Below are 23,978 nucleotides of genomic sequence, written 5' to 3'. Positions count from 1 at the left end.
AAACTTGTTTCATATGGACTGATAAATATTAATTAGCAATGGTAAGATAAGTACATTTATTGCATTGTTATTCATTGAAGTATTACGGTACGGTAACGTACGCACCGTACATATTTATGCAGGTTTCCTTGAAAAATCTTTTCTTTTAATTTTCTATGTATACCCGTGCTGTATGTAAAATTTGTATTGTATTTTTGGACCAATTTGGCTGCATGAGTATAGCAAATGTGTTAACTAAGGTTTGCCTATCATACCTTTAATAGAAATAGTTACGGTACTTGAGAACTAGGCATGCTTGAGAGCTTCGAAAATGTATTTTGGGTCAATCTGGGAGAAAAAAAAAACAGGTAATGGATTCTTCCCTGATGGATTCTAAATTCTAAAAAAATAATGTGGAAATACCTGCCCAACCATATACTCTTGATTATCCTGAATTTCTTGTTGATGACACCAAATATTTCTTTCAGTTGTTTCAGAAAACTACCAAATGTGTAAGCTTATTTAATTTGTAACTTTATGTTCAATTTGCTTTCAGATGCTATTGAAAAGGGATCCGAATGCGGCAGGAATAGCAACTCATCAATGGCGACTCATCAAGAAGAAAATGCTGTACATATCAGTTATGCAAAATGAGGAGTTCAGAATTCAGATTTTACGCAAAGAAGAATGTGAAAAAAGAACCTTGCTAATTTTGACTCGGACTGTTAAAGATCATGCAGATCTGGATCATGCACATAAAACTTAACTTTAAAGACCATTTTTCTGATTCATGATTTCAAATGGATCCGTCAAAACTTCGCACTAATTATGTGTCGTACTAATTATTGTTTAGAATACATGAGTGGCAAACTTAAGACTATTTTTCTCACTATTTGGCCCCCAAAAAAGTCAGATTGCTCTTTCCGACCGATCAACAACTTTATGTGAAATAATCTGTATTTTAAAGGTCACAACAACTTTATGTGAAATAATCTGTATTAAGGTCACATGTGTTTGTTTTTGCATACCGTATTTGAATTTTAATTTGGTATTAAATTACTCGCAAAATATTTTACAGGTCAAGCTACAAGTTTAAAAATATTGGTTGAGAGGTAGTCGGGTAAATAGTATATCAATAAATATTGGGCGTAAAGCATCCAATTCTGTCATTAATATGTTTTCATCAATATTTTCAGTGATTTTTGGTTTTCATTGGGCAAAACTTAAGCTTAATGGAAAATTAAGCCCCTCCGTGCCCCTCACCTTTGTGGTGCAGCCATGTGATCACATTCTGGCATACTTTTGACATAACCAAGAACTACATGTCAAATATGTATCAAATTTATTTTGACACAAATTTGACATATCAAAAGTACTGGGGTATGTCAAATATGATCCTGTTTGACACAATTTTGCACAAATCTGAATATTTGGTGGCATTTTTTGCCCTCAAGTGGGATTTCCAATAACTTGGCACTGACTGGAAGCTGTGCATGCACCTGGGCAACAGGGTAGAAAAGGATTCCCTGTGCTGGCTCACCTCAACGGCAGCTCCACCACTGCATTCACATCAGTGTGTCAAATATGATCACGATTTGATACAATTTTAACATAACCAAGTATGTATCAAATATATTTTGACACATATTTGACATATCAAAAGTATGTCAAATATGATCCTGTTTGACATAATTTTGACACAAAATAATATTTGACATGATTTTGACACAAATGTGATTTGACACACTTTTGACATAGAACTATGTCAAAAATATGTCAAATTTTTATACAAATTTGACATATGTCAAATTTATGTCAAATTTGTGTCAAATAAATGTCCCAATTCTTATCGTTTTTGTTTGACATAATTTTGACATATGTCAAAATTGTGTCAAATTTCGGTCAGGGCAGTCATGTAGAGAATGGTAATGTAATGGTACACCGACTTGAGTAGCTTTTTAGTGTGTAACTATTGAAAATGCAGCTTTTTCATTCAAGCAGTCACCATGCCCACAAATTTTGGAAATCCAGAAATCTGAGGTATCAAAATTTGCAGCATTAGCCTGGGTTTACTTTTGCTATTTTATTTTTTGAATTTGATGCATAGATTTTGAGTTTTATATCGTAATAAAGGGGGTAATTACTTTAATTACTTTTTGATAGACGACCCAAAGTTACGTTACTGGAATAGCGGCTAAAAACAATACCTTTATTCTCATTTCTTAAACACTTCAATTCAAATAAATATATTAATCATAAGTAAACCAAATTTTAATCAAGTTAAATCCGACATTTTACAAGGGAATCGATCAGTCTCGTTTTTGCTATGCGCCTACGATGGTTCAAATAGCGAGTACGAGTATCGCGTCGACACGCACGCGCTAAAGTGTGTTATATCGTGTCATATCACACGGGTACGAATCAATAAGATTGTAAGAACATTCTCAAGTGTTTAAGGTTAGCAACTATTATAAACTGTTGCGATTTGGTAGTTCACAGCATCTTGCGAATGGTAGTGAGCTTTGGCAAAATTTGCACTAATCATTTCATAGCGAGTATGTAGAAGAATTCAAATATCACATAAAGTCTGCACAAAAAGTAACTCAGCTGTTATAAATACGCCTATAGCTTCAGAACTAATAATTGTTTCCACAATATTTCTACATAGAAAGAAGGACGATTTATTTTCGCGCATTTTGATACCCATTTGTCGAATTTTGTTAAATATTAACAACACAGCAGTGTTTTTAAAGAACATAACCCGAATTAAAAAGCTGCAGCTATTTTTGTATTGATTTGAAATCAGCGCGAAGATGAATGGAGGGTTTTAAGTGCCACAATGCAACATCGTGCACCCTTAAGAATGTTTTATAAATGGGGTAGCAAATTAAAGAAGACGTCTTCCGTAATAAAATCTATTATTTCGGATTTTTGTTTTATTGAATAATGGCGGCTTATAAAACTGAGTCGTTTTGTGTTTTTTTTTGCTGAGGTGTGCACATAGCATGTAAGCAGACACCAAACCAGCCACGGGTCAAGCAGGATTAAACGTACATACCAGGGTGGACTTTACGGGGGTGGCGGACTAGGGGTAACAACCATGAGTTGGGCTGTCAACTATAGGCTGATAGAATTTTGCTGTAAACTTAAAATTGTAACTTACCAATTACCCCTGCGGTTGAACAGTTGGGTAGACACGTTCTTGTAATAGTGATCTCAATACTGCCGTCAGCTTCCCCAACTACATATCCTTCGCCAGCCGGAACAACGATAGAAAATGGTTTGGTATCTGTTCAGGAAATACAATAATACTTAAATTTAAAACTATAACAAGGAGTACCCATATGAAAGGAAATTCTCCAAATGGCCTGGAGCTTGTTTTAATCGCGTTCGCGTGGCAAAAAACACTATGAGTGAGCTCGTATTTTGAAGAGATTGTACGGGGATGAAACCTTGATATTTCTTCGAGGGTACGTCGAATGATAGAAACATCAACTGACACCTTCTTGTTGCGCCTTGTCTACGATAGATTTTCAGTTCTTTTTACTTAAACGCTATAGAGCAATCATTAACACAGTGACCTATCCAAGGAGGCTGGAGTTAAAGCTGTTAGAAGAAAGGATCAGAATTATGCTGCCAATAAAAGGATCGCGTTTGATTTTAGGTGTATTATATACAATTACGGTTTAGATTTAAGATTAGAAAGAAGGATAATTTTATGAAAATATCCCTTTACACGAACTGGAAGAAGGCTCAATTGTGATTAAATGTGGCATAGTTCAACAAAGACCTGCAATATGCTATCGAGAAGTAATTTATTAGTAGATCACCAGCGCAGTCACATTTGAAGCCTTATTTCACCCTTTAGATAAGCACTCTATTATAATGAATATTTGAAGGTGCCTCGGGAAGTATTTCTTGAGCTGCATATCTAGTTTGCATACGTAAACAAACTAGCATACGTATGCAAACTAAAAATGAAGTTTTATTGAAGATTAAATCGATATATGCAGTACTAAAGCATTATATAGTAATCTATTGTCCAATGCAAATTTATTACCACCTGATAATATTAATCCAATGAGCGACCGAATTGTCCGCTACGGACGACTAATCCAAGCGATAATGACGCTATTGACATGTACGAGCGGAGCTCCACTGACCGAGTTTTGGGGAATTTTCACTGAAAGGCAGCTGTTTGCTGTCATTTACTCATCAAGGCGGACCACCGTTATTATAAGGACTATGCCAATTATTTAAAGATTGACATGTAGAGAATAAGCCATACTTGATTGACAGTAAGTACTAAATTTGTACCTATGACGGTTTTATGACACCAATCTTCCAAATATGACCAAGCCAGGGCTGCCTGGTGAAGCAAAATGTGCATTGGAATAACACGGAGAGTTTGGATAGATGGTAGGATTTCTTTTTAATAAAAATATATGTTCCCCCGTTATTAAAGCTTGTACCGGGTTGAAGATTCAGATATTTGGAAACGATTAAGTAATCGAAACATCGAGCAAGTACTAAAATCATAGCTTTTATACTTTTTGATATATGTTGCTAACTAGTTCATCCACTATAGCTACAACACAGCGCTACCAGTAGGGTTCAATTGCCTATTGTGAGCGCCCCTGCACAGTGACATCGCCCCGATATCTTCATAGTAGAAATCGCCATGGTAGGTTGAATCCACAGCCACCCATGACCATTTTATTCGGACCTTATGAGATGCATATTATTAGCGAAGTGACCTGACTAAGGCTACCACAATAGACGGGGTAATTGATTTCTCGCTCTGTGAGCAAGCTTGTATACGACATTGCGGTCAATGGTTTTACTCTCTCCACTTGAGTGAGTGCCGCTATAGCCTGCTGCGCGCTGTAGTCCATACCATGATACAGGACCAACGCAATATAAAATTGAGAGTTTTGGTCAAATTTTGAGTTCAAAGCGCACGGCCAATTTTCAAAGCGCACGCTAACGACTATAATATCTGTTCAACACGTATTTTCAAGTGTATGAGACCACATCTGGTTTCTTGAGAAAATTCATTTACGGGAGATATTCATCATTTTCTAACTCAGTATCCGAAGATTTTCGTCTGATATCAAAATCGTGCATAGCAATTCACGTGTATCGACCCCGTGTATTCATTTTAATGTCACTGCTGCACCAAATATTTATTAGCCAGGCGATGTCGGTGTGTCCTGTGTTGTGTGCATACATGTAGTTAACAATAACTGCATTATGAACTACCAAATAAGTAACTTACTTGAAGCAGAAAGACCTTACAGTATTGAATGTAAAATAAAGTATAGTCCGTATAAATATGTAGTAAAAATAGAACAACTTACCAAATGTAGGTATGGATAAAAAGTCGTCAGTGTCTTTACAAGTCAATATTTCAAATCTCATTGTAATTCCCGTGTCTGATGAACTGGTGAGAGGCTGTATTTCAATCAATTGTGCATCCATCACGCTTTCAAATGATACAATGTCGTATGCATATGTCGCTTGGTGATTAACATGAAATATCTGTGACAGAGAAACAGAAAGAGTTATTAAATGAAAACACATATCAGGTATATATGATTACCTTATTGTTGATGATGATATCACCTTATTGTGATTACCTTATTGTTGACAAAGATATAAGTTAGCTCAATCAATAAGGCGTTCGACTATGGTGCGAGAGGTTGCGTTTCGAACCTGTCGGTGGTAAAGTACGCTCTCGTGGAAAATTGAGTAAACTTGAAATTCCCCTGGACAAGGAACTTACTGCTAATTGTCTCGTTGTAACCCGTACGAAACTCGGGGAGCTGATCCTGGTTGCGATGGATATTTCTGGAATGTCTAGGGTGTGCGCTCTTGAAGCAGCAAAGTCCCTGTGTTAAATGATTTATGGAATGATATGGGGCCGTAGTGATCAGCGACAACCTGTAAAGTGTGCTGAGGCTTGTGGATCAACGGCTAGGCGTTGTGCCTGTGCGTAGCGCACTATAAATCACAGCGCTTTTTTTCATATGTGCCAAGTAGTATTAGAGGTGTTACATTTTAATTTCCTCCTTTTTGTTACATAACTATTATTTGCCCGATTGCATCAAGTTTGAGCTCATTTTAAAGCTTAGTTAATCTACGTTCCAGATCATTTTTACAATGCGGAATTAACATTTGTTTAATTATGAAAAATGGGAAGATAAACATAGTGTACAAGCGGTGGAAGAGTGGCGTTGGCATATATGTTTTGATGTGTAAAGAGGGTAGTGAAAACGCTGTGCAATAACAACATCTGTCAGTAATATATTCCCAGATTTATGAATGAATTGCATCATATGGAAATCCCCATGCCCAGGTATTACTGAATGTGATACGGAAATTCCAAGATTTGATTATTAGTATAAAATAAATCGTAACAACAATTCTGGGCAGATTTGTATCAATGTTTTTGTGATGCGTGTTAGTTGCAACTAACTCTCAAAACGAAGAGCACTGTTAACGTTACTATGATGCTCACATGGCGTATTACTGTGCGTCGCCATAGAGACTGAGAATCGAACCCAGGACCTGAGGTTTACGATATTAGGTTGGGTTAAATTACAACCTAAGCGGTCACTTAAAATTATCTCCTCCCCGCAACAAACACACAAACAAACAAACCAAAAAAAGAAAGCAAAAAAAAAAGAATGTTTCTTTGAATAGATTTCTTCCGGTACGGGTCGCCTAAAGGCCAGTTTTATGTGTCACTTTTTCGAAGCCTGTGCAGAAAACGTTTTAATGTCGGGCTATATAAATGGTATAAAACGTTTGTAAAATGTACTGCAAAATATTCTAACATAATGCTTTTTAAATGTTGACAAAATATTTGACCAAAAAATAAGCAAAAGTAATTTTAAAACATTTTAAAAATGTTGTTGCAGTGTGTTTTCATACAAAACGTTTTAAAACGTTTCCGTGACCTTTATAAAACCCCACATTTAATGTTATTAGAACGTGCTTAGAACGTCCTGCAACGTATTGATACTAAGGCTGCTGTAGCCTTTCAGATCTATATCCATGTGATAGTAATTGTACACCTTTTCTACAGTTTTGTCCGAATTAGACCCTATGTCTTTACTTTGTTACATTTAAGATGACCATAATTCAGTATGCCGAAGCAGATAAAACCACGGTATCTACTGTTCTGGCGTGATCCGCAAAGCCATGGGATCCACTCTTGGTGAGATCCACCCAATCTTCATCGCTCAAAAGCTGATCATGTGGCACTGTAGGAATCCATGATCGGGATTACTTTTCCTACTTGTCTCCTTTATTATTTGCGAACCTGGTGAGAAATTGTGTTTATTGTATATAATCCCCGTCGATCGTGCCACTATCTTACCATGCTATATTTCCTCTACAGGGAGAATGGCAATCTATTTATCGCATTTACGGCCTACCTATTATACGCCCATAGCAAGTAAGCAAGAAAAAAGAGCTGAGCGGGTACAGCTAGAAATAGAGAGCTCATTCCACAAATGAGGAAGGCATACAAGGGGAGTGTAAAGAAATGCATTTGTTTGAAAAGGGAATACAATGCTCTACACTCTTTAAAAAAAAGTTTATCAAATATGTTCTTTATATGGATCCTTCAATGGTTCTCTAACAAACCGACATGGGTTATATAAAGATCAAAATATAATGGTTCTACAAAGAGTTAACAAACCTTTCAATATCTTAAATATAAAGTTCATTTCAATTTAAAGAACTTATTTTCTTGAGGGCTCCGTATAAGTGTTCACCGCAAGTCGTTCATTTTAACAATTCTAATTCAACCAATATAATCATTCATGTATCCGCAATGTCAATAAATAAAATCAAAAGACCAATACATAATATGGTACAGATACAAAAAAGGTTAAACACTGTTGAGTAACTTACCTTAGGCTTTCCTGCGTTCTTAATATATTCCATTGCAAAAGTATCGTAGCCAAATTTGATCAACATACTGGTGACACAGTTATACTCAACAGTTCCCCTTGGTCTACATTGCAGAATGATCCCCGATATAAACATTGGTTCAGTAAAGTTCACCTGATATCAAGGGAAATAAACGCAAGGTATCACAAAATAAAAAAAACATTCATTCATTCATTCGTTCATTCATTCATTCATTAATAATTAGAAGCAAGTTGTATAAGGGTTCGGTCACCTATCTTTGTGCAGTATTTTTGTGTGACTTGAGAGCACATGAGACAGACAAATTGCATTTCGAATACAAGATGATGATGATTTCAAATAATTTTGATGTTTTGAAATTTGGGATATCATAAAAATTTTAGGGCAAATTATTAAAACTTGACATTTTTGACATTTAATCGTTCTTGAAGTAAACTTTATAAATCTAATGATATGTACTTAAAATGTATGTAGCTGCAATGAAAAGCTGACATTTTTTCCCCCAAAACTCCAAATTAGGTATTTTTGGGGAAATGTATATCTTCAAAACGAAAGGTCAAAATTCATCGGGGCTACTCAATTCTATGAAGTGAATGATGTACAGTCACAAAGACCCCGTATTTTAGATATCACCCATCCCATATTGTTCCTGTTCCCCCATTTCAAATTTATCTATTGCATTACTATATACATACTGACCAACGCACACTACAGGGTGTCCAAAAACACAACATAATCATCATTGCGTCCACTTTTTCTCCTATTTTAGAAACATTGATCAAATATATTTTGGTACGTAAAGAAACTTTGAATATTTAGCTTTTATAATAATAAAGCGAAACAAATATTTCAATCGCCTCACAACTTTTGTAGATATGCTCTTTTTAAGAAATGTACCCGTTTTCCACTCTGTCCATAGAGGAGGTTTGGCTACTTCACCTGGACATGATTTTATGTATGTATCTGTCTTCATTTGTATGACATTTTGATGTTAAATTTTTGGGGTCATCCTATATATTGGCACTGAGAGATTTGTGTGTATGGATAAGGGTCGGTTCATAGTGAATATTCGAAGGCGAATATTTGGCTTCGAATACGTTTTGGGCGTCAAAATATATGCGGCTTCGAATATAAAACTATGAACCGGAGAAAGATATATTTCTACAATTCACAGCGTTGCCCTACTGTTAACAAGTATTGCCCGTTGACCAAGGTAAGCAAAATTTAGAGAATTTCCTTAACGAAGTAAATAAAATCATAATAGGTAAACTCCATTGAACTATTGTCATGATTTAATGTCTATATAAATGGGTCTAAATCAGAGCAGTGGCGTAACCAGTGGGGGCCGGGGGATGCAAGCGGCCGGAAAAAAAACCCTGGAAGAGTCAAAAATTGGGAAGGGAAAAGGGGAAAGAGAGAAAAGAGGGAAGGGAAGAGAAAGGGAAAGAAGAGAAAAAGGGGAAGGAGAAGAGAAAATGAGAAAGAAAGAGGGAAGAGAAAGGGGAAAGAAGAAAAGAAAAAGAGGGAAGAAAAGGGGAAGGAGAAGAGAAAAGGGAAGGGACTCAAGGGAGAAGAGAAAAGGAAAGAAAGAGAGAAGAAGATCTATAGGCCTACTACTTTCATTGTGAAATTTGTACTCTGAAACACTGATATTTTCTAATATGCCAAAAACCAGGAGCTTCATGGCGCTCAGCCCCCCTTGACCCCCCGCCCGGGCTTTGCCCTGGACCCCCGTAGTAGACCCCACCGACTCCACCCGTTTAACGCTTTTCGGGGCATTTATGACCTGCCTGTAACAGGCGCGGAGGTTGACCCATACTTTCTTTTATGTTTCAACTGCAAAGCAAATCAAGAAATTAATGAGTCAATAGATATAAATAAATAAAAAATAAATAAATAAGTCAATAAATACATAAATAATTAAATAAATAAATAAATAAATAAATAAATAAATAAATAAATAAATAAATAAATAAATAAATAAATAAATAAATAAATATAAATAAATAAATAAATATATCAATATCATAAGATATGATTGAAGCGACGACAAATATGACAGCCCTCACAAGTGTTATATATGAGACCACCCACGGTGACCAACCAAATATATATCTGTCGAGTTCAACAAAATTCAACTCCTACAAATATATTTCAGGTGAATACTTTTTTCATTGGCTGATATCCACTTGAGATCGGTATCATCAAAGTAGTATTGCTCTCATTTCATGATTCATTGAGCAATCAATTTTGGCATTTGACCGAAATACGCGTCAAAAGATAAAAGGTCTCGTTCCGAACTTGTGTAGGCCTACATTGCTAGGGCCTAAATGTGTTTTAATGCCTGATTCACAAATTATAGAAATAAACAAGAATTTATTTTAAAAGAACACGCAATGATATGGTACCAACGCTCGTGGTTTTGGTTGTTCTGCATATATGAAGATATTCATTGCAAAGCGCTATATATCCATTCCTACATATTACTTATTTTGACCTCTTAATTATTAATTATAATTATGAATTTGACTGATAACAACGCATTACATCTTTATTCCGCCCAAAATAACATCGTTTATAGGTGCCAAAAACGTCAAGAATTCCGCTAGTGCGGAAAAGATGACAAAAATGGGTGAACCTCCATGGCAAATGCATTTTATATCAATAACCAATGATTTACCACCCCCCCAGACCCTCACACATCCTCTGCCAGGGACAGATGCATATGGGGACCTAGAACTGGGGCCAAACATTATTTATGTAAAACCGGGGTGGAGGCATAAATCTGAATTTGGAGTTAGACTTTTTTCTGCATCAGTCGATTTAAATGGAGCTACGTTAGTATGGAAACATTCACTTGTACATTTAGGTTATGTTTGTAAGCCTAAATATCATATTATTTGCATAAAACATTACTTACCATCACTACAGCATTGGAATGCTATTGCCTGCCAGGCATTTTCCTTTATTTTCATATCATATAAAAATGGGTATGCTTGTACTGCACTAATAAGGGGCACACCACTAAATCAAGGCGCCATTTGTGTAACCATAATGAGTTCCGGTAAAATACAGAAACTATTTAAGGCTTTAGACTTATTAATCAGAAAGAGTGGCGAATTATAGCTTAAATAAAAGTGGAAAGCCTATACATAAATTTGAGTCACCAAAAAAGTCGCATTTTTATCATTATTGAGAAAATAGGTCCGCGAATTAAAAAGTGGCAGAATCGGGTTTGCAGTCTTGAGAGCATGTCAAAACACAAAAAAAAAATACGTCTTTTTGGGAAAAAAAATCCATATCTTCAATATGAAAGGGCAAAATGTTCAATTGATCGTCGGCTTTTCCTCCCAGCTACATACACTTTAAGAAAATATCATTAGATTTATAATATTTACTTCGAGGACTGTTATATATCAATATGTGAAAAATATCAAATTTTAATAATTTGTCATGAAATTTGTATTATATCGTGAATTTCAAAAAATGAAAATTATTTGATATCAGAAAGACATTCTTCGTATTCATAATGTAATTCGATATGTCTGATGTGCTCTCATGTCCCACAAAAATACTGTCAAAACGCTCAAAATGCTCATTCCAGATTCCTTAATTTTCATTGGGGATTTTTGAAATCATCGTTCGTCGAACGATATTTAGGTGACCTCGAGCCTTTCATATAAATCAATAGTATCTCGCTATCAGTTGCGCGAAATTTAATCCGGTTCAACTCGGCGTGTCATCATATTTTATTCGTTGCCGTATATATTTTGACGTCACAAAAAGTATTCGAAGCCGAATATTCGCCTTCGAATATTCACTTTGAACCAGCCTTAACTCATCATACCAATGCATGCTACCTACGGAGAAATCAATAACTCATTGACTTGATCACTGCATGTTCTACCTGTACTTGCTATTGTTGTATAGCCTGCTTCAATGGGTATTCAATCAATAAGCCCCATTAAGCATCTATGGCTGCTTTTCCTGTGTACATCATGCCTAGTACAAGCTGCTGATTTACAAACTTTTCAGAAACTCAACCCCAATACTGTTATAGTCACAATGTAAGGGGAAAAACTTTCTTTCATCAAAAGTTCCTGACCAACCACATCCATCTGTACTCAAATACCAGTGCTTCATTCCAAATAGAACTTTTAACCTGTGGCGATATAGAACTTAACCCTGGACCCTCCACACAAGATGAACATTCTTCCAACACTGTTATAAAGAACATATCTTACAGTAGACAAGAATTACTCAATATCGGTTCCAAATGCACCAAACTGTCCGTTTCCCCTGATGTGTGGGCCTCTCTTAAGGGCCTATACGTATCCAAGGGAAAACATCCACCCATCGAGGATTCCGTGGGGGTAGAAATGCTGATTACCCCTCTCGGGCGGTAACAAATATTTCTGGATCAACGAACCAAGATCATCAGGTGATACCCCGGGCGATTCCTAACAAGACAGAAGAGCGTGACTGTTTGAACCAACAAGATTCTGGTGAAGATCTTTTTGACTGTTTTAACTCAAAGGGACTTAATTTTATCCATCTTAATGCACGCTCCTCAATACCAAAGCTCTCTGAACTGAAAATTCTAGTCATTAAAACAAGAGCTGCTGTTTTTGCCATTTCAGAAACATGGTTAGAAGACTCTGTATCAGACTCTGAAATAAAGATTGAAGGTTTTAACATCGTTCGTAATGATAGAGCAAGAAATGGTGGAGGAGTATGTCTTTATATTAAAGAAAGTATTGCATTTAATGTAAGATCTGATATTTGCAATGATCAAATTGAATCAGTTTGGGTAGAATTGCTATTTCCAAAAACAAAAGCAATTGTCGTTGGTGCTTGTTACCGACCCCCTGATGATAATGATTTCTTCGAGCACTTTGAAGATATTTTATCTATGATCAAACCCGAATTAGAACTCATTATTCTCGGCGACTTTAATGTTGATTATGCCTCACAAAATAAACCTATCTTCAAGAAAATGAAACATGTTTTACAATCATTTGATTGTAAGCAGTTGATTGATTCATATACCAGAGTTACTGAGACTAGTTCTACAATTATTGATCATGTTGTCTGTAATAATTGGAATAATATATGCCAGTCGGGTACGGTCAGTGTAGGCCTCAGCGATCATTTCCTCATTTATTGCACCAGGAAGATCAGTAAGGTGCAATTCAATAGGCATAATGTGATCAAGGTGCGATCTCTTAAAAATTATAATAAAGATGTCCTGCTGGATGCACTGACCGTGGCCGACTGGTCACATGTCTATTGTAGTAATGTAGATATAGCTTGGAATTTTTTTAAAGAAACCTTCTTGAGTATTTTAAACACCATTGCTCCCATTAAGGAAATTCGTTTGAAAAACAGAACTGAGCCTTGGATGTCCAATGAAATTCTTTCTGACATAAGAGCTCGGGACAAGTTTTTGCACATGTTTAAAAATAAGAAAGACCCTGAGCTGTATTCCAGTTACTGTAAACTCAGAAATAAAGTGCAAAGAGATATCAAGAAGGCAAAAGCTACTCATTTTGCTAATAAGATCGAGGAAAACAAAAACAACACCAAAGCTCTTTGGAAAGAACTCAAATCCTTGGGGTACATCACGAAGAACAAAGATCAGTCTCAAATTGTGTTGAATATTAATGGTGAAATGTGCTTTAATTCAAGCAAAGTGGCTAACTATATTAATGAATTCTATACAAATGTGGCTGATAATTTGGTCAATAATCTTCCTCCATCAGAGGGAAATTTGTGTACAGATTCAGATGTTTTTGCAAATTACTATACTGACAAAGGTGTTTCTCCTAATTCTTTCCAGCTCTCACCTGTTACTACCGATTTTGTGTATAAAGAGTTATGTGCTTTAAATCCATCCAAAAGTACTGGGCTGGATGGAATCTCAGCTAGATTCCTCAGGGATGGTGCTAAAGTTCTTAAAGATCACCTTGCTCATATTATCAATTTGTCTTTTAGTTCTGGTTCTGTTCCAAATGACTTTAAAACTGCCCGTGTTAAGCCTCTGTTTAAAAAGAAAGATCGTTCTGAAGTTGGTAATTATAGGCCAGTAAGTATTCTTAGTGTTGCTTCCAAGCTGCTTCAGAGGGCCGTCTATGTCCAGCTTGAGAACTATTTGAGAGAGAAAAATATTCTTTATAGTTTTCAGTCTGGATTTAGAGGAGCCTTCTCAACAGAGACCTGCTTAACTCATCTTACTGACCATGTTCATAACCAAACTTCAAGGGGCAATTTTACTGGTATGGTTTTAATTGACCTTCAAAAAGCATTCGACACTGTGAACCATGTCATTCTACTTAACAAACTTGAGGCCATGGGTGTTTCTTCAGTGGATTGGTTTAGATCTTATTTGAGTGGTAGGAGTCAAATTGTTAATGCCAATCAGGTTGATTCTGGTCCACTGGAAATTTCATGCGGAGTTCCCCAAGGCAGTATACTTGGTCCTCTTTATTTCTCTGTTACGTGAATGACATGGCGATCAGTGTCAATTGCAAACTTCTTTTATATGCCGATGACAGTGCCTTGCTGGTTTCACATAAAGATCCAAAAATTGTTGCTGATAAGTTAAGTCAAGAATTGGAGTCTTGCCGACAATGGTTGATCGATAACAAACTTTTCCTTCATCTCGGTAAGACTGAGTGCATTCTGTTTGGAACTAAAAGGAAGCTCAATACTATTGATAACTTCTCTGTCAAATGCGATGGTGAGACTATTGAAAACTCTACGTCTGTCAAGTAGTTGGGTGTCACTCTTGATAACACATTGTCTGGTGATTTTATTGCTGCAAACGTCATTCAGAAGACCAGCGGCAGACTCAAATTTTTATATAGACAGGCTGGCTTCCTTAATATGAAAACCCGCAAGATACTGTCATCGGCCTTAAGTTTATGTCATTTTGATTACGCTTGCTCTTCGTGGTATTCATCAATTTCTCAACATTACAAAAATAAACTTCAAGTTATGCAAAATAAGACTGTCAGATATATTTTGGGTTTGGGGCCCCGTTCCCACATTGGTCAAAACGAGTTGAATAAGGTTGGGATGCTTTCAGTCAATGATAGGGTTATTCAGCTTAAATTAAATCATGCTTTTAAGATTTTTCATAATCTTGCCCCTGAATATTTAAAATTGTATTTTACTCGTATATCTGCAGCTCATAGGCACAGTACCAGGGGTAGCCCATACAACTTTGTTGTTCCTCTTTGTAAAGGTCAAGCTAGTCACACATTCTACAACACCACTATTCATCATTGGAACGCTTTGCCAAAGGGAATCAAGCAAGTTAATAAAATCAACACTTTCAAAATTTTAGTCAAAAAACACCTTGCTGGTCAAGCTAATTAATGTGAGCTGGTCTCACTTCATGTGCAATATTTTGTGTTGGTGTTTCATATTTTGTTGTCTTCAGTGTTCTTTGCATTCCCCCTCCCTTCATATGTTTAAGGACCCCAATGGAAATAAGCTTTTCTTTTGAAAAGCTTTTTGGCTATCCTTGGTACTCTGCTGTTTTATAATGTTTTTATAATGTTTTATCATCTTAATGTGTTGTTTTTAAAAATGTATGCATCTTATATTATTGTTAATTGTCTATTTATATGTAAACATTGTAATTTCTGAGTACCGAATAAAATAAAATCAAATCAAATCATACTTCAAAGATGAAAAGGAGTACACTTGAGCTTTACCGGTGGGCTATGGATTTTGTTAAGTGTAATTAATTTGTGGGTGTGGGATGGGACTTCTTTTGCTATACTTGCAATGATTTATTTTCTTGGTTATTTATACCTTTTTGTTTTATTATGTTTCTTACTTTCTTATTTTGTTGTTTCTTGCTTTCTTTTTATTTACAACATAAGTCATTATTCCTTATTGGGATAAAAGGTAGCCCTGAAAAGGGTTGTTTGGTTTGTCTTTGGTTCTTCAGAAGTGAGTTTAATGTGTTGCTCTGCCCTCTACCTGGTTGCCTCCTTGGCAAGGTTTCAGCTTTGGTCCTCATTGAATCAATTATGTTGAGTGCCATCCTTGTGCGCCGAATACTTGCGAATGCAGCAGTAATAAGTTTGCGATGATCTTGGAGGCTAGCTTCTAAGCTTGTGGTCCTCGTTCAAACACGTCGCTTTGTATTTTGCTCCAAAGGAAGAAATCAAGTGGTGTTAGGTCTGCTGATCTTGTAGACCACTCTAAAGCATCACCCATTCCAACCACTCTGTTTGCTATCCGTGGACAGAGTGAAAAACGGGTACATTTCTTTAAAAGGACATATCTTCAAAAGTTGTAAGCTGATTGAAATAATTGTTTAGGTTTATTAAAGCTAAGATTTCTTTATGTACAAAAATATACTTGAACAACTTTTCAGAAATGGGAGAATATGTTAGGAATTAAGGGTGTCAAGGGTGTCCACCTTTTGTGATTTTGCAAGAAGCAACCTTTTGGACAATTTTAAACCCTCGTCTTTCAATAGAAAATATAATAGCGTATGAGGCTACTGCCTCAGATGGGGTGTTTGGGGTGGGGGCAAAGCTGCACTGCTACCAGAGATAGTTGACATCATGGGCTATACAAAGGTGAATGATAGCATTTGAACCGGAGTAGCTTTTGGCGGGAAAAGGTCATCGAACTTTACACAAGGTCAAATTTCAAAGTTTCCTAAATTATGTTAAAATGTTCAATGTATTTCTCTAGTCAAAAGGATTCAGAAAATGTATAGTTTGACATATCTAGGACGTACCGTTCTTGAGTTATAACCAAAAAGGTCAAAGGTCACGTTTTTGGCTCTATGGGGGTCAAAAACATCAAAGTGCTCCGATGTTGACAAAAGAGGTGGCAACTTGTTCGTTTTGATAAAACATTTCAAATAAGGATATGATTGCACCATCTAGGATGTTTCGTTACCTAGGTAACGCAACAAAATAGGTCAAGTACCATTGAGGCCTATTGACCATGACCTGTTTTGCTGTGTTACCTAGGTAACGAAACATCCAAGATGGTTCAATCCTATCGTTATTTGAATTGATTTAGTTCTGACCTTGGGCGGATAGGTTGCATAATGAGCAACCCTGTGCGATGTGTAAATTACACCGCAGAAGGCTAAGCTGACAAGTGCTGCTATAATAGAATAAAATAAAATAACACTAATTTAATGAACAGGATAGGAAAGTGTGGTTACCTTTCTTGAAAGAGTAGATATTTCAAACAAAATTTTTAGGTAAAAACGTATAGCATCTGATGTATAAAGGAATATATGAATATTAATCTTGTTTTAGAAGGCATAATACTGTGATGTGCCCTGAATAATTTAATTTGATTATTTATCTCTTTTTACAATATTAAGAGATATTTCATGAGTGATGTCATGTGTTTGGAATCTCTTCTCATTCTTCAAGTTGATCAAAATAAAGTGAATGATATCCATTTTTGGGTTGTTAAGGGAATCCCCGATATTGTAAAGTAGATATGACATCGTGTTGGGAAAACCCTAGGAAGTGATGTAACGAGAAAAGTTAATGTTTATAAATTAATATTGGAAAATCCCAGATTAGTCCAGTCAATCTAAACAAATTAGTGGTGTCACTCACCACTAATTGCAACATAATTTGTTTCACTTTTATACATTTTAGAGATGTCCCCTGAACATCATACCAAAAATATACTAAAATATACTTGGTGGAAAGGTAGTTTTTGGCGGGAAAAGGTTATACAGGGGTCAAATTTCAAAATTGCTTTAATCTTTCTAAATACTATACCAAATCATTCCTCTAGACATACGGATTCAGAAAAAGTATAGTTTGTCATATCTGTGATGTACCATTCTAAAGTTATAAGCGAAAAGGTCAAAGGTCAAATGTTGGGCTCCATTTGGGTCAACTTCGAAAAAATACTCCGAAATAATCCAAAATAAGAATAGTTTGCCATATCTTGGATGTTTCGTTACCTAGGTAGCAGGGTAAAAGAGGTCATTGACCATTGAACTCTATTGACCCCGACCTAGTGTTCGATGTTACGCATGTAATTAAACAACCTAAATAGTGCAAATATTCTTTAAATGAATTACGTTTGCAAGCCGAACAATTTGAGACCATTTGGGTTATTTTTTCTGAATCCTTATGACTAGAGGAATAATTTGGTATAGTTTTTAAAATGATTGGAGCGATTTTGAAATTTGAACCCTGTATGACCTTTTTCCGCCAAAAACTACCTTTCCAACAAGTATATTTTAGTATACTCTTTGTATGCTGTTTATTTATTTATTTATTTCACAATATTTCAACAGGGTAACCTGCTCAATAAAAATTGATTTTCAGCAGGGCCCTGCTTAACGTATAAAACACAGTTTTACATGATAAAAGAAAATAAATATTTACATAAACATATAATCTATCCATAAAACCATGACGTAAAAGACATAAAAGATATGTATATAAATTATTGAATAATTGATAAAATTATTAGAAACTTCATAAGAATTGCATAAGAATATAAATATTGACATAAACATATAATCGAACCATAAAAACCATAATATTAAGAAACATGCTGATGTAAAAGACATACAAGATATATATATACATAAATAGGATAATTGATTAAAAAAAACATTAGAAAATACATAAGAAATATACATTGATATGCTAAAAAACCTATTGCAATTAAAAACATAATTTAAGAATGCAGAGCAAGATGATGACTCATAAATGGCAAGATACATTAACATAATTTCAGATCTTTTTTAAAAGCTGTTTTAAAAGACGATAATGATTTTGCATCTCGGATATCCTTTGAAATAAGATTCCATGTGATACATCCTTGATATTGAAACGTACTTTTACCATAATAAGTATTAAAACTAGGCTTGTAAAGATTTCCAGCTTTTCTTGTTTCCAGCTAAGCTTTGCTTACAGCATGGATAGAACTAACTGCATGAAATAAATCATTAAGGTAAACAGGTGCCATATTATTCAAAACTTTGTACATCATACACCCATTATTATATAAAATTCGACTACGAATATCCATGAAGCCTAAAGTCATTAACATATCTTTGATGTGTGTACGGAATGGCATACATAAAATAATTCTCATAGCAGTATTCTGGAGTTTTTGAAGCCTATTTATATTAGTTTCCGTACAACTACTCCAGGGGACATCTCTGACATTCATAGCAGTGAAAAACATTCTGTTGCAACATGGCTGCCATTTCAATTGTTCCGGTTGGTGTATTGCATATGGTTTATGTGTATCCTTTCTAGATGGAGTAGGGAAATTGGGCTAGCCGAAGCCTGCATGGCTTTGGGTGGTGTAAGTGTATGTAACTATTTGACTACTCTCTTTAAAACACTGGAATGGAAAACTGTAAAATATTTCCTATAGGATAAGTTTCTTATGCCCAAAAAGCAAATGTTTGTGCTCGAGAGGCTTTTGGTGGAAAATTCCTGTTAAAGTAGGTGCCCCTTTAGCAGTCTGCCCCGAAATATCCCATTTCTCGGATCTAACCTCGAAGGACCCCAATATCATAATTTTTAGCATGTGTCTGCAAAAGACCACAATTAGCATTTGCCCTGAACGACCTCTTTTATAAAGACCATGTTGAAAGCTGCTGCCGCATATGCATGTTAATTTACTACTGGGGTGCCCTAGATTCGGGTCCACATAATTTGAGCATGGGCAAGTACCATAGCGACATATTATACAGACCATTAACTTAGGCCAGAGCACAATTTCCCCAAACCCAATAGGTATCCCCGGGATCCCAACCAATCTCACATATTAATGAGCCCCAAGGGTAAAATTTCCAAATGGCGTTCCCGTCACCTCATTACAACAAGTTACCATAGACCGAGTGACAAACTCTAATAAGCCGTCCACAGACAATACAATAGAGGTTATTTGTGTTCTATAAGCTGCATATCCTATCAGCGATGCCTTGTTTAGGACTTTCAAAAGAAGTGCAACCATGACTGTTTCAAAATAGGCTATGTTTCAAGATAACCCGCAAAAGTCATGCAGGTAACTCCGAGGTCGTGCATTGAATTGTCCTGAACGAGGAATACTACAGGAGCAGCGCCTTTTGTTAGAAGCCACACATGACATTACAACAAGTTACCACAGACCGAGTGACAAACTATAATGTGCTGTGAAAACCTATGCCTTTAATTTCTTAATACGTTACTTATAATTACCAAATCTGGCCTTGGGTTACACTCAGGAAATTATTTGCTTAACTTAATAATTAAACAAAAGTGAACTATTCATCAGTTTTTAGTTTTTGTCGGCAAAAACTGGCAACAATTGTTTTTGCCAAGTGGTTAAAACCGTGGCAAAAACCTGCGATTCCTGCTTCTGTACGCATGGTACCATGTGTTGTCAATAGCATTATCGGGCCTTGATTCACTACGAAACAGAGACATTCTTGGTTGAAATTACATCAGGTACCTGTGTCGGTTTCTTAAGTGTTTTATTTTTTTTAAATGTAATATGAAGATAACATGTTCAAATCAAATGTTTGATTGAAATTACATCGGTACATGTGGTGGTTTTTAAGTTTTTTATAATTATTTTGCATGAAATATGAAGATAACATAATTCAAATCGATATTAATTGTGATATGTTGGCATAGATACATTTGTTTAGCAAGACACGGCTTCCGAAAGGAGTGGATACGTGCAGTTGGCCTATACCATTGAGTGTGTGATTATTACATAGTCAATTCACCAAGACACGGGTGAATGGGAGATGTCCTCCAACTTTTGTAATGCCCCCCCCTGCCCACCACCCCCTCCCCCAACACACACACACACACACACGGCCTGCCATAAAGTAAAATATTTCGTCCGATTTTGGTCTTGAATCTTTGTGGCCTCGTATTTATCAATGGAAGATGCGTATTCCGGATATGCTCCCAAAAAGGGCTTTATTGGAAAAAGTAGGGCCCAATATCGGTGTAAAACAGGAAACACAGAAGATACACAGGGTAGTTATTGGACGCTTCTTTCCTTTTTCCTTCCCCTGCTTTGACTTTTCCGCACTAGCCCACCAAATACTATATGTCACCTTCATTTCGAGTCGGAAATGAAAAAGTTTTCGTGAGCGCAAACTTTGCAGTAAAACCCCCACAAAATATACTCGTCTCCCCTACCAATAGATTTTAATGCTTCCGTCGCCACCAGATTTTTCTCCACTCACTAACCTGCATTAACTCGGCACACAAAGGTATGTGTAATGTCCACGCATCGGACAGGTGATTTAGTCTTCCCCTGGTTAAGCCATCATTCAGGTCTTCTATATAGTGACGGTTTGGTACACCCGTTACAAACTCAATTCCAGAAGGTTTTATGCAATCTAAGAAGACACAATGAAGACAATGTCTGTTTAACCTGTTTTCTTTTTTCATCATTAGCAACAAAATTGCCGATTCTTTTCCATCGCCACACGCAGATTAGGAATACAGCGCAGTGATCGTAATCCACGCTGTAATTAGCCCGTTACAAAAGGTTGGCAAATTCGCCATGGAGTAGAAACTATCCCAATTTGTCACTTTTGAAACTCTTTCTTATCTCATTCAACATAATTATACTTTTACACTTGCCATAAATTTGGTTTTCAAAACCAAATGCTAATCAAATTACAACAGGTTATCCTTATATATTGTGGCTAATCAGCAGCAATCAAAAGTTTAAGATGAATTTTCCGAAAGCACCAATATATGCAAGCTGATCTAAAAACCTTCGAGACTCGCTAAAGGCCACTTTTCCGCCTTTAAAAATAGGAAACTGCACTTATGAAAAAACACCTCACTTGCCCTACAATACCTACAAGAACTTAAACGGAGAGTGGGTGTTACAACAGGTACACATTCTTTTATGAATCAAATTGTATGATTATTTTATTTTTATTTTACTATAAACATGTTGACAACATTTTGCAATAAAAACACGTTGACAACATTATTTATTTAAATATTGTTGTAGTGGTTTTTTTCCATATGAAACGGGTTTTTTTTTCAAAGTTTACATGACCTTATATAACCCGGCATGTTACCAACACGTTTTGACAAAAACAAAACACGATTATAACGTTTTAGAAATATTTCTATGCTTGCTGGGAAGAGATCTCGCAGATTCAATCTGGAGCGAAAAGCACACAAGAGCACGATACCATATATGCCAACACCGTACCGAACACATACCGGAAGACCAAATCCTGCAAAACTTAAGAAAAGGCACGCAAGCGTAAATAATCCTACAACCAAATGTCGTGAAGGGCTCATATTGCATGTAGTTTGATATAATTGGAGCCCAGCACATGAAATCTGTGAGAATCATTGAACAGATGACAATTTATAAAACGGTTCTGCTTTTAAGCACTTTCTTTAAGAAACGGGTAGTTTCCACACTATTCCACTTACTCTTTGGAACTTATCATCTGTGTAAGGACTTTGTTGACATTCTCACAGATTTCTTGTGCTGGGTTTCAACTATTAGACTGTGAATGTGGTCCAGGAAGCTGTTCCATGTCAGCGCATGTTGCTGTTGTGTTAGTTGGACAACTGCTTGGTTACCGACATGTGTTTAGAGTAAAGTATTGAAGTAATCCTGTGTGTAATTTTGGTTCATTTTGATGGACATGATTTTAAGATATAACCTTGTGAAAAATCTTCACAAGAGTTTCTTTTTTGGCTTAGTGTATATTCAAGTCAAACAATATATTTAATGAGACCTTTTTGTCAACGCTTGACATGTCCAGGTTGGCAAAATATTATTATGATACTGTTACCACAATACCTGACTCTTTAGATTTATTTTTTTAACAAAAATCAATACCTAATGACAGAGCTAGAGAATTGTTACAACCAAGTATTTCCAACCGTAACTGGCATTCCAGATTACACTCAGAAGGCTCTATGCGAATAAGGATTGTCTCGATCGGACTGTCAAATATGTTGGTCACATATCCGTTCCCGTCAGTGTTACCTAGGAAAAGCTGATATAAAGGAAACGAAATGTGTTATGTTTTAACAAATTGGGCAAAGTTTTTTTTTTCTGCATGCACATTTGATTATATATTAGCGTTGCTGACTCTTTACCCCTTACATTGCTCTAAGTAGAGCATAGACTTCTCCGTAGTCCACTTGCATAGTAGTACAAAACACATCAAAAATATATGATATTATATACAACAATCAAAATTACAATATTGCTCTTGACACATTTCAACACACAATTTATCACACAGCAGTATAAGATAAGTTATGTAAATAAAAATTATAAAGGGATAAAATTTCATAAAAATCAACAGTGGCATATAGGGGCTGAATGAATTAAGTTAGCAGGACAGCACTGGGCAGGTAATAAGAAAAAACTAACTATTCAATAAACTAATAAAATATGGAATTGGACTACCCTGGAAGCGCGAGGTTCTGGTAAAAGCTGGGACAATTTGTCAGCATTGCGTAGGTTGCGACCATGGACCCTGCCCCTGACAGGGGTAGTAAATCATTTGTTTTAGGATTATTGGAGAGCCCTTCGGCAAACCGTAGACAATGATCCACCCTCCTGTAACAGAGAGAGTCCAGATAACAATCACGCAGTGCTTCAGAATAAGCTGTAAAATTCCTGCCCAGGACTATCCTACAAGCTCTTCTTTGCAGCTGTTCAAGTGATTTGGACTGGCCAGCAGCTAAAGATGAGTGACATGCTGTGTCACAATACTCTAAAAGAGGCCTTATATACCCTCTATACACTGTTATCAGTTCTTGATGGTTAAAACCGAACTTTTTCAACATGCGCAGCATGTACAGCCTACGGTTGGCCTTATTAGTAATTTCAAGGATGTTTGTGTCCCATTTAAGATCATTTTGAACCCAGATGCCAAGGATTTTTGCATTATTAACATATTCAAGGGGTGTGTTATTAATATCCAAGGAAGATGGAAGGGGCACATCTCTTTTAAAACACACCTGGAGGGTCTGACACTTGCTGGGATTCAAACACAGTTCACTGGTCACTGGTCCATTGCGAAAAATCAT

At 36.1% G+C, this 23,978-nt stretch overlaps 1 protein-coding gene across 1 annotated transcript; it reads right to left on the bottom strand.

Annotated features, from left to right (window-relative positions):
* Positions 1 to 1,238: 1,238 nt before the first annotated feature.
* Positions 1,239 to 23,978, bottom strand: LOC140170519 (lactadherin-like). The gene is made up of 7 exons (XM_072193873.1): positions 23,910 to 23,978; positions 22,774 to 22,933; positions 21,141 to 21,292; positions 7,903 to 8,055; positions 5,340 to 5,520; positions 3,143 to 3,268; positions 1,239 to 1,297 (listed from the first exon to the last, which is right to left on the bottom strand). Exons 1-7 carry the CDS (start codon positions 23,976 to 23,978, stop codon positions 1,239 to 1,241), a joined length of 900 nt encoding a protein of 299 aa, XP_072049974.1.

Source organism: Amphiura filiformis, chromosome 14, assembly GCF_039555335.1.
Source record: "Amphiura filiformis chromosome 14, Afil_fr2py, whole genome shotgun sequence".
NCBI lineage: Eukaryota > Metazoa > Echinodermata > Ophiuroidea > Amphilepidida > Amphiuridae > Amphiura > Amphiura filiformis.
Note: the sequence above shows the minus strand (reverse complement) of the source record. Positions and strands in the feature narration are given on the sequence as shown.